Here is a 12,828-nt window from a genome sequence, read left to right on the forward strand (position 1 = left end):
TGTCAACCCCACATCCAGCCTCCACTGTGGATGCTTACCCCCTCCCCCAATTCACTTGCAAGTCCACCCAATGCGGCGAATGGTCCAAAGCCACAATCGCGTGTACTCCGAACTGACCACCCCCTGCCAATAACGTCCTCTCCAACTCAAAATAATCGTTCCGGGAGTACACCCTATGTATATGGGAGAAAAGCAAAGATTTCTTCGCCCGCGGCCTACCAAACCTCCACGAGTCCACTCCCACCATATGCTCCATAAACCCTCTCACATCCATCGCCACCGCCCATACTCTCCCCAACCTTGGGCTCAACCGATCCAAATTCGGCTCAAGGAACATGTTAAAATTCCCCCCCCCGTCCCCTTTCCCCCCATTATCAGCTGGTGCGAGTCCAGGTCTGGGATCTTCCCCAGCACCAGTCTCATAAACTATATTATCCCAGTTCGGGGCATAAACATTCACCAACACCACCAGCATCCCCTTCAATTTCCCACTCACCATAACGAACCTCCCTCCGGAGTCTGCCACTATGTCTCCCACTTCAAAAGCTTGACCGGCCCATTCAACCGTCTCACATTCCATATGATCAGCCTCGTCGGCGGGAATCCTCACCCCCACCCGACAATCAACCATAGCCCCTCCTGAGCCAGCCTCCGGCCCGCATCACGCACCCCATCAGGCCCGCCCTCGGATGTCCACCATCATCAACCTCTCTCATACCATATTTCAAAAGCCCCTCCCCTGTCAGCAGTTTCTCTCCCCCCCCCCCCCCCCCCACAAAACAACAATCCCAATCCCCATCAACACTCTAGCCACATGCTCACCCCCCACTGCGCTTCCGTGAACTAGTCCACCTAGTTGCCTGGCAGCCCCGATCATGGTGCCTAGCATCCTACATCCCACTGATTCCCTCCCCCACACCCCACCGCTCAAACACTATCTAGGTGCAAACAACAACATCAACATTCAAGGACCGAAAGACAAGAAAAAACACAACCCCCACAGAGGAACAAAGGACAACGACCCCCAGAGAGAACGAAAACACAGAGCAGAGTCCAATGAACTTACCCACGACCCTCCCTCAGAAACCCCCAACAACCCCACCCCCCAGGGTGAAAACAAAACCCTCAAGAAAAATGAGGAAGGGGGTAACCCCCTTCCCAAAAAAGCCAATCTCCCCAGACAGGGGGACAGGGAGAACCAACCTCCCCAAACACCTCCTCCAAAGTTCAATGTCCTCCTTCTCTTGCCAGTCCATTGTTTCTCACAAACTCCATCGCTTCCTCCCGCATCCGAAAATGATATTCCCAACCATTGTAGGTCACCCAGAGGTGGGCCGGATACAGCATCCTGAACTTCACCCTTTTCTTGAAGAGGGCAGCCTTCACTCTGTTAAAGTCCACTCTCCTCTTGGCCAGCTCCGTACCCACCTCGTGGTATACTCAACGTTCGCTGCCCTCCCAGGTACACCGCCTCATTTGCCTGACCCACCTCAGGATCCGTTCCTTATCACAAAACCGGCGCAACCGCACCACCATCGCCCTCGGCGGCTCATTACCCTTCAGCTTCCTCATCAGCGCCCTGTGCGCCCGATCCACCTCCAGGGACCGTTTGAAGATCCCCTCTCCCAGCAACTTCTCCAGCTTCTTGGCTACATGTGAGCCAGCGTCCGCTCCCTCATTGGCCTATGGCAATCCCACAATCCTCAGGTTCGGTCACTAGGAGCGGTAAGTAAGCTGCTCCTCATGCTCGCTCACCATCTCCTCCACCTTCTGGATCGCCTGGCTTTGAGACTCCAACCTCGACTCCACTTGGTCGAGCCCCACTTCAATCGGGTCCACCGTCCTGGCCAGGTCCTCCGGAGATTCCTTTCTCTACTGGGTGTACTTCTCATTCAAGAAGTCCACCAGCTGCTCCATAGACCACTGAGATGTTAGGGCTGGTCCCTTACCCTCCGCCATCTTCCCCTGTACCGCCGGCAAAATTTCTCACTCCGACAGCTCCTTTCACCTAAAACCACTTCTGGTCCACGAATCCATCCACCGGTGGAATAAACTCTTCCTCCACTACTCCTGTACTTTTTCCCATTAAAACAGCCACCCATTAATCGAGGAAAAGGCCCAGAAATACCGCAACAAGGATGCTGCCAAATGTGCGACTACTCACATCATTGTCGCCACCGGAAGTCCCCCGCTTTTGGAATATTGACAACTAAAATGGTGTACTGGGGCAGAGTGTATGGATGGTTGGCCTCAGTTGTTGCTATTATAAAATGTCTTAAGAAATTAACAGATTTCTATTTTCCCTTTTTTCAGAATTTGTTGATTCGTTTTTGAAAATAGGTTGTCAACAGGCTCATTAGTTATTTGGCCTTGCCGGCCTTCCCTCCCTCTTTCATATCTCTCTATCAGCAATGATATGACCTTGGCAGCTACGCAATGAACAGTGTAGTTTAACAAAGTGCACCATTTATGTTACTTACATAATAGTTCCACTGCCCTTTGCAATAAAATTGAATTGCTGTATTCTGTCTTACAGTAATGATAAATGAGTAAGGCTTGAAGGTACTGATCAAAGGTCGCTTGAGTATTAAGAATGAGGAAATATTTTGTGTACTAAGTGGGCTTGTTGAGACTTTCCACAGAGGACTTATTTAAGATAAATTATTACCTTGGAGTAGTGTGCGTCAACATGAAGATCGTCATTTTTTTGTCAAACTTTACTCTTGATGATACAATAACTGGGCAAAGGTAAATGGTGCAGAAAGATTGACGGTAATTGTACTTCAACTGCACAACTACGGAAATGTTCGCAATAGGAACATGCTTCTCGACCAGTTTGCCGAATGAAAAATGGGAGTGTATTTGTTCTGACTAGCTGAAGAACCTGAGAATTTGTCCAGAAGTATTTTTTTCAGAGGAGTTTCAGGATCGTGTTCTCTTTAAAACTTATCACATGGATGTTTTGGGAGAAAATGAGGCGCTGCAGCAGTTTTTTAAAGGTAAGGCCTATGGTTTTTTGTAAAAAAGCTCTTGAACTATTAATTTTTGAAAAGATATTTTGTCTTTTAAACTTCTTTGACCTTTTGTGTATTCAGTGCAAAGTGGCATAATTTTCAGAATAACCATCTGGAATGGTCAAGAGTAGAACTTGAAAGGCACGTTTGGGGGTATAAGGGAGTATCCTGATCATCTGGATTGCCAGTTTATTCATTGTCTCACCCTCACCCACCATTCCCTCACTTCCAACCAACATATGTCTTTGTAACTTAGTCCACTTTGCGTTATTCACTAAATTGTACAGCTGGATTTTGAGGGAGTGGAGGATTAGTTCGTCACAAAACAGAAGGAATGGAGGATGGGCACAGATGGTAAGCCTACACAACACCTACTTCAGTTATTGATATGGTTTTAACTTACTTCAATACAGACTAATAAAAATCTACTTTCTTGTACAGATTAATAGAAATACATGATACTGTATCAGATAGAGAAATGTTTAATAGTTTTGGTATGCAAAATAACTACAGAATAACAGAATTGTTATGGAGCAGAAGAAGTCTGAACTAGCTCTCCGAATGAGTAATTTGACTCATTCAGAAAGAGCTGTATGGTGTAATTTCCACTTTCGATAATGGATAAAACCTCCATTAAAAGCATTTCTCATTGGAGGTCAAAATCAAGCAGTTTTAATGACAAAGTAAAATGGGTAAAGAGGATTGTCTTTAAATATATATTTCTATACCAGCACCATAACAGAAGTGACAGTATAATTATAGAATCAGGGCCTAATTCAACACTTTGCGATAACAGTTGACTTTGTATGGGGAGACGCTTTTTAAAATTTGTTGATGGGGGGTAGGCATTGCTGGTGACGCCAGCATTTATTGCCCACCCTCAAATGACCCTTAAATGTGCTGGCGAGACACCTTCTCAAACCACGAGTCTCTTTAATGTGCTGTTAGGCAGGGATTTTCAGGGATTTTGAACCAATAAAGGTGAAGGAACAGCAATGCATTTTGGATTGGATTTAGATTTGTTTATTGTCACGTGTACTGAAGTACAGTGAAAAGTATTTAAAAAAAATATATATATATTTATTCAAATTTTTCAACAAATTTTCAACAAACCCTTCCCCCCCCCTAACAAGAAGAAAGAAACAAAAACCACAACAATCAGAAATTATACATTGGATTTCCCCCATATACAATAACCCCCCATATAACATTTAAAAACACAAATAGGGAAAACCCTCCAGCTTCACCCAAACGCCACCCCAAAAGAAACCCCCCCCCTCCCTCCCCTCCCTGCCCTTGGATTGCTGCTGCTGCTGACCTCCTCCTAACGCTCCGCGAGATAGTCTAGGAACGGTTGCCACCACCTGAGGAACCCTTGCACCGACCCTCACAAGGCAAACTTTATCCTCTCCAGCTTGATGAACCCTGCCATGTCATTGATCCAAGCTTCCACACTAGGGGGCTTCGCATCTTTCCAGAGTAGCAAAATCCTCCGACGGGCTACCAGGGATGCAAAGGCCAGAATACCGGCCTCTTTCACCTCCTGCGCTCCTGGCTCGTCCGATACCCCAAATAATGCCAACCCCCAGCTCGGCTTGACCCGGGCGTTCACCACCTTGGACATAGTCCTCGCAAAACCCCTCCAAAACCCATCCAGCGCCGGGCACGACCAGAACATATGGACGTGGTTTGCCGGTCTCCCCGAGCGCCTCCCACATCTGTCCTCCACCCCAAAGAACCTACACAACCTCGCCCCTGTCATATGCGCTCTGTGAGTAACTTTGAACTGTATTAGGCTGAGCCTGGAGCAAGAGGAGGAAGAATTAACCCTACTCAGGGCATCAGCCCACAGACCCTCATCTATCTCCACCCCAAGCTTCTCCTCCCACTTGCCCTTTAACTCCTCCACCGTGGGCTCCTCCTCTTCCTTCAGCTCCTGGTAAATCGCCGAAACCTTGCCTCCTCAACCCATACACCCAAAATTACCCTGTCCTGAATCCCATGTGCCAGAAGCAGCGGGAATTCCCTCACTTGCCACCTCACAAACGCCCTCACTTGCATGTACCTGAAAGCGTTTCCCGGAGGTAGCCCAGACTTCTCCTCCAGCGCCCCTTGGCCCGCAAACGTCCCATCGATGAACAGGTCCCCCATTCTTCTGATCCCTGCCCGATGCCAGCTCCGAAATCCCCCATCCATCCTTCCCGGGACGAACCGATGATTCTCCCGAATCGGGGACCAAACCGAGGACTCCCACCTCGCCCCTGTGTCGCCTCCACAGCCCCCAGATCTTCAGCGTCGCCGCCACCACCGGACTCGTGGTGTACCTTGTCGGCGAGAGCGGCAGAGGTGCCGTCACCAGCGCCCTCAGGCTCGTGCCCACACAGGACGCCATCTCTAGCCTCTTCCACGTCGCCCCCTCTCCCTCCATTACCCACTTACAGACCATCGCCACATTGGCTGCCCAATAATAGCCACACAAATTCGGCAGCGCCAGCCCCTCCCTGTCCCTGCTACGTTCCAGAAACACTCTCTTCAACCTCGGGGTCTTATTCGCCCACACAATTCCCATGATGCTCCTGCTTACCCGTTTGAAAAAGGCCTTGGGGATCAAAATGGGAATGCACTGGAACACAAAGAGAAACCTCGGGAGGACCGTCAATTTAACCGACTGCACCCTACCCGCTAATGGGAGTGGCAGCATATTCCATCTTTTAAAATCCTCCTCCATCTGCTCCCCCAACTGCATCAAATTGAGCTTGTGCAGGGCCCCCCAACTCCTAGCTACTTGGATCCCTATGTACCGAAAGCTCCTTTCCGCCCTCTTCAGCGGTAGCTCATCTATTCCCCCTTCCCTGGTCCCCTGAATGCACCACAAAGAGCTCACTCTTCCCTACGTTGAATTTATACCCCGAAAGTCCCCAAACTCCCGAAGGATCCGCATGACCTCCGCCATCCCCTCCACTGGATCCGCCACATACAACAACAGGTCATCGGCATACAGCGGCACCCAGTGTTCCTCTCCCCCCGGACCAATCCCCTCCATTTCCTGGACTCCCTCAGTGCCATGGCCAGCGACTCAATTGCCAGTGCAGACAACAAGTGGGATAAGGGACACCCCTGCCTCGTCCCCCGGTGCAGCCGAAAGTACTTCGACCTCCGCCGGTTCGAGCCACACTTGCCACCGGGGCTCTATATAGCAGCCTGACCCAACTGATGAACCCCTCCCCGAACCCAAACCTCCGCAACACTTCCCAAAGACACTCCCACTCCACCCGATCAAAGGCCTTCTCTGCGTCCATAGCTGCCACTACCTCCGCTTCCCCCTCCATCGAGGGCATCCTAATCACATTGAGGAGCCTCCGCACATTTGTATTTAGCTGCCTACCCTTCACAAATTCCATCTGGTCCTCATGCATACGGGACGGAGTGCGGTGAGAATAAACAAGGTATTTAGGGACTTCTATGGGGATCTGTACAGGTCTGAGCCCCCAGCGGGGGAGGAGGGGATTCCTAGATCGGCTGAGGTTCCCGGGGGTGTAGGAGGAGGAGGTGCCTGGTTTGGGAGCACCAATTGGGCTGGACCCCCGGGACACAGTCCTCAATTCTCGTAGCCAGCACCTGCGTCAGCAACTTAGTGTCAACATTGAGGAGCGAGATTGGTCTATACGACCCACATTGCAATGGATCCTTGTCCCACTTCAAGGTCAAAGAAATCAGCGCCCTGGACATTGTCGGGGGCAAGGTCCCCCCCTCCCTCGCCTTATTAAAAGTCCTCACTAGTAACGGGCCCAGCTGGTCCACGTATTTCCTGTAAAATTCAACCGGGAACCCATCCGGCCCTGGGGCCTTCCCCGCCTGCATGCTCCCCAATCCTTTAACCAGCTCCTCCAGCCCAATTGGCGCCCCCAAACCAGCCACCTGCTCCTCCTCCACCCTCGGGAACCTCAGCCGATCTAGGAATCGTCGCATCCCCTCCTCCCCCCGCTGGGGGCTCAGACCTGTACAGATCCCCATAGAAGTCCCTAAATACCTTGTTTATTCTCACCGCACTCCGCACCGTATTCCCTCCTCTATCCTTAACTCCACCAATCTCTACCTCCCTCTTACGAAGCTGATGTGCCAGCATCCGACTCGCCTTCTCCCCATACTCATACGCCGCCCCCTGCGCTTTCCTCCACTGTGCCTCTGCTTTCCCCGTGGTCAACAGTTCGAATTCCGTCTGGAGGTTCCATCGCTCCCTAAGTAGCCCCTCCTCGGGGGCCTCTGCATACCTCCTGTCCACTCTAAAAATCTCCCCCACCAACCTCACCCTCTCCCTCCCTCCCTCCACTTCTCCCTGTGGGCCCTAATGGAGATGAGCTCTCCCCTGACCACCGTCTTCAATGCCTCCCAGACTACCCCCACCTGCACCTCCCCGTTGTCGTTGGCCTCCAAGTATCTTTCAATACACCCCCGCACCCGCCCGCACACCCCCTCATCCGCCAACAGTCCCACATCGATGCGCCACAGCAGGCACTGGTCCCTCTCCTCCCCCAACTCCAGCTCCACCCAATGCAGGGCGTGGTCCGAGATGGCTATGGCCGAATATTCCGTTCCCTCCACTTTTGGGATTAGCGCCCTACTGAAAATGAAAAAATCTGTCCGGGAGTAGGCTCCATGGACGTGGAAAAAGAAGGAAAATTCCCTGGCCAGCGGCCTGTCAAACCTCCATGGATCCACTTCCCCCACCTGTCATAAACCCCCTGAGCACCTTGGCTGTAGCCGGACTCTTACCCGGCTACAGCCAAGGTGCTCAGGGGGTTTATGACAGGTGGGGGAAGTCCTGGATCTAGAACGGTCCAGTACTGGGTCCAGCACTATGTTGATGTCGTTCTCCCCCCTCCCCCCCCCCCCCCCCCCCCCCCCCCCCCAATTATCAAGCTTCCTACCTCCAGATCCGGAATCCGACCCAGCATGCGTTTTATAGAACCGGCATCATCCCAATTCGGGGCATATACGTTCACCAGTACCACCCGCACCCCCTGCAACCTACCACTCACCATCACATATCGACCTCCATTATCCATTACAATATTTAGTGCCTCGAACGACACTCGCTTCCCCACCAGTATTGCAACCCCTCTGTTCTTCGCATCCAGCCCTGAATGAAAGACCTGCCCCACCCATCCCTTTCTCAGCCTAACCTGATCTGCCACCTTCAGATGTGTCTCCTGCAGCGCGAACACCCAGGCCCTCTTGACCGGCCCGTTCAGGCACCTCACATTCCAAGTTATCAGCTGGATCGGGGGGCTACACGCCCCCCCCCCCCCTCCTGCCGACTAGCCATCTCCTTTTCTAGGCCAGCCACGTGCTCGTGCCTGCCGCACCCTCCAGTCCTCCAGGCGGCGGACTCCCGCCCGACTACCTCTCCTACTTCCTGCTTCCCTTTGGCCAATGCAGCAGCAACCCAGTTCCCCCCCTCACCCCCTCCCCCCCTGCTAGATCCTCATCTAGCCATTTTGCTCCCCCCATGACACTCCCGTAAGTCAGCTGACTCCTGCTGACCACAGCGAAAAGTATTGTTCTGCGTACAGTTCAGACAGATCATTCCATACATGAAAAGAAACATAGGGCAAACATAAAATACACAATGTCAAATACTCTCGATCTCTGGAATTCAACTCTTTCTCCATATTTCGACCAAGGCTGTAATGAGGTCAGGAGCTGAGTGTGTGTGGTGGAACTCAAACTGAGCATCCGTGAGCAGGTTATTGCTGAGTAAATACTGCCTGACAACACTGGTGATCCCATGCTCCATCTCTTTGATGGAAAGTAGACTGATGTGACAACCTCGGGAGGCCATGCAGTCGAACTTCAACTGAAGGCAGTTGCAAATGCTTTGGCATTGTTTTTTGAGCTTCCCCCATCATTGAGGATGAGTATATCCATAGAGCCTCTTCCTCATGTGATTTATTTAACTATTCATCACCATTCATAATTGGATACAACGGGGCTGCATAGCTTTGACTTGATCTGTTGGTTATGGGATCAATCCATTCTGTCTGAAACATATTGCTTCCAATGTTTAGTATACATTTAGTCCTGTATAGTGCCTTCATCAGGTTGGCACCTCATTTTCAGGCATGCCAGATGCTCCTCATTGGACCAGGCTTGGTCCTGCTAGCTTGATGGTAGTAGTAGAATGAGGGACGTGTTGGGCCATGAGGTTATGGTGTTGTGGAATACAGATTTGCTGCAACGGATGGTCTACAGTGCCTCTTAGGTGATCAGTTTTGAACAACTAGACCTCTTCTGAATCTATCCTGTTTAGCACGACGGTAGTGCAACACAACACAATGAAGGGTGTCCTCCGCGTGAAAATAAAATGTTGTGTCTGAGTGATTCGTCCTTTTCGTTTAGTATCGTTGCTGCAAAATTATTCTTGGTGATAAACATTGCGGTCCTCCACCCAGAGTACAATCTGTCCCTTGCTACACCCTCAAAGTTTCTTCCATGTGGTGCTTGTCATAATATCCACTCATGTATATAATGAGATGCAGACAGGCAGTGATTGACACACAGGATAACCAATGAACACACACGACACATAACAACCAATCACCAGACAGGACACCACCACTATAAAGCACACAGGGCATTAAGACTCTCCCTCTCTCTACAGGACACAGTTACTGAGATAGTCAGAGTGCACAAGCCAGTGAGCACTATCAACATGAGGTAGAGAGTTAGTCTGGTCAAGCCAGTAGGAGGTTATCAGTTAGATTGATAGAGTGTCAACTCACAGCAGACTATGTACAGCAATCAGGAAGTTCAATAAAACAGTGTTGGACCATCTCCTGTGTCAGAAGCCTGTTTCTAGTTTCACTGCATCCAGTTGCAGTCAACGTTGAACCAACTTACTTAACACATCAGTGCTCAACGTGGAGGAGTACTGGTTGCTCAGTTGTGGGAGGGTAGTTGGTGGAAATCAGCAAAAGGTTTCCATGCTCATTTCTGACCTATTGCAATGCAGTTGGTTGAGAGTCAGTGGGGTAAAATATAGCAGCCCCAGGTGGCAGGAAAAGAGCAGGAAACTGCATTGTGGTGGCTGCCCAACCTCGATCCGGCCACGGGGAAGATTCTCAGGTGGACAAGAGTGTGAATTGGCTACATGGTCCGTATTTAGGGGTGATAGATAGACAAACCAGTTCTTATAGCTCAACTATCCACCTGGGGAGGTCCCTCTAATCAGGACTGCTTAAAAAAAATATTTTAAATAAAGTTTTAACATTTTACACACTGTACACTCGTTCAAGATCAATACGATGGTTACAATTTACAAGTTGTTCTTTTTCGGTGTCGCTTCCCCCCCCCCTTCTCCCCCCCCTTCTCCCCGTCCCCGTCCCCCGCCCCAATCTCCCTTCTTCCGCTGTTTCAGAGCCCTTTCCTTGGCTCTTTATTTCAATGTGGGTAGTTGTCTGGTATTTATGTGTGGGTAGTGCCCGCCCTCGTTCTCCTTCCTCCCCCCTCCCTATTGCTTGGCCTCCCCTTCCTTCCTTCTTCCCTCATCCCTCCCTGTTGTCAGCCTGCTTTTGAGGATTCCCTCGTGTGGCCTTGCGTTGGGCTTTCAGGTCTTTGTGTCGGCCGCTTTTCTGGCCTCTCCCTTGTTGTTTCCTCCTTTCCCATTGCTCCCTGTGGTCCCGTTGACTCCCACTCTATTGGTTGTTGGTCTCAAACAAGTCTTGGAAGAAGTTAGTGACTTGCCTCCATTCTTTGTGGAAGCCATACTCTGATCGGATGGTGAACTTGATCTTCTCCAGGTGGAGAAATTCTGATAGGTCTGCCAGCCAGTCTGCAGCTGTGGGTGATGACGCTGATCGCCAGCCGAGCAGGATTCTCTGGCACGGCGATTAGGGAAGTGAAGGCTAGGGCACCAGCCCTCTTCCCCATATGTAGTTCTTGGCTGGTCCGATACCCCAAAGACTGCCACTCTAGGGCACGGCTCTACCCTTACGCCGACAACCTTGGATACTGCTTTGAAGAAGGCAGTCCAGAACGCGACAGGTCTGGTGCAGGCCCATAACATGTAAGCGTGGTTGGCCAGTCCTCCCCGGCACCATTCACCTCCAGGAAGAACCTGCTCATTTAGGTCCTTGTCATGTGTTCTCTGTGCATCACCTTTAGCTGCATACTAATAATAATCTTTATTGTCACAAATAGGCTTACATTAACACTGCAATGAAGCCCCGGCGCCTGTTCTCACCATGAAGCCGGGCCCCTGCGCTCCGGGATTTCCCTTTGTCCAGGGTCACCCAACATGGCCTCCAAAGGGTCCCTAATCAAAAAATTTCAAGGTTTTGAGCCCTTAATTATGGTAATTTCACACAAACTGATCTACAATTCTCTCGTTCCTTCCCTGTCCCTTCATATTTCTTAACCAGAATGGCACACACATTTTTTTCAGTCTAAGGGAACTGTCTAAATTTGCTGATGCCCTGACGATAATGTTCCAATATTCTCATCAATCTTTAAAACCCTGGATGAGAAAACAAATCCAGAGGATTTGTCACAGTGCCATTTGTCAGGAAAACAAGGAAATTGTCATATTTCTTAAACTGTTTGGGAATTTGAGAGTATAGTAATTGAAGTAGGAGACTTTGATGTGGTAATGAACTTAGAGAGACTTCAAACAGATGTTTACGTCAGGCAACATCAGGAATAGATTTGAATGGGATGGTTTGGTTCAAAGGAGAATATAAATAGGTTTTAAAAGAAAGGTGTAAGTAGGTAAAGGGTAGGGTCAGTTTACTTTTCTTTTCAATCCGAAGAGGTAAAGTAAAGAAATGACTTTAATTAATTCTGGGAGAGTGCATTTCAAAAGAGACTGGGTGAGGCAAGGGAAAGATCAAAGGGAAAGAACGTATTTAAGGAGATACTGAAACCTATGGCGGCTAGCTGTTTTAGATTTCAGCTGGTTAACACCCAGAAAACAGCATTTACAAAGCTGGACCTGAAGAACCATCTGCTGTTAACATCCGAGTACATACCAAGATAAATTAAAGGCACTGTGTAGCAAAAATTACTGGCTTTATATAGATTTAAAAACCTATAAAAGGAGAGCACTTGTCTGCTTTGCGTATGAACTGGTATGTATCACCTTAAATTATTTTTTGAATCCGTCCCACTGACCTGTCTTTTCCTCCCATTAACAGATTTGTTCTGTTTATAACAGACAGTTTCTATTTCATCACGTTAATAGTGGCTTTGTGTAAATCTGGAATCTTAGTAGCTGCTTTGCATTTCTCTCTTTCAAACATTGTTTTGAACTCATCTTATTATGATCTCTATTCGATACATGTTTGCACATCACTAGGCTGTTACCGAAGCCTGGTATGAAATCTAAAATGGCCTGCCTCTATATTGGTCCTAGGAGTTACAAGTGCTGACGTGGCTTCTTGCAGTAACGAGCCCCTATTCGGGCAGTTGTTTACCACTGATTGACAGTTACCAGAAACTGTCCTCGTAGCAGTAAACTAACTTGTAGTTTTTATGACATTGTATGTTAAGTTCAAAATACTACAACTAAATTTCAGTTGAAGATCTGCTTATCCATTACCTCTCAAATCCCCAACTTTTACTGTTTACAATGCGTTCAATTTTCAACCACCCTGCGTAATCACTCTCCAGTGGCTGGAGTAGGGGTAGAGGTCTGGAGATTGCAGGGAGGGGGTTGGCTGAAGTTAAACTATCATGGGGTTGGGGTGGGTCTGGAAATCATGTAGCTTATTAGCTGATTTACTGATATGGACCTCAGAAAACATTACTGTGTCTCCTG

General features: G+C 49.3%; 1 protein-coding gene across 1 annotated transcript in view; it reads left to right on the top strand.

Annotated features, from left to right (window-relative positions):
• The first annotated feature begins 2,613 nt into the window (after positions 1 to 2,613).
• myrfl (myelin regulatory factor like) overlaps positions 2,614 to 12,828 on the top strand; it is a 97,744-nt gene continuing 87,529 nt past the window's right edge. The window contains exon 1 of the mRNA XM_072485093.1: positions 2,614 to 2,999. Within this exon, the coding sequence (XP_072341194.1) occupies positions 2,954 to 2,999 (46 nt within the window). The 5' untranslated portion in view covers positions 2,614 to 2,953. The remainder of the gene's footprint in view (positions 3,000 to 12,828) is intronic.

Source organism: Scyliorhinus torazame, chromosome 19 (genome assembly GCF_047496885.1).
Source record: "Scyliorhinus torazame isolate Kashiwa2021f chromosome 19, sScyTor2.1, whole genome shotgun sequence".
NCBI classification, from domain to species: domain Eukaryota; kingdom Metazoa; phylum Chordata; class Chondrichthyes; order Carcharhiniformes; family Scyliorhinidae; genus Scyliorhinus; species Scyliorhinus torazame.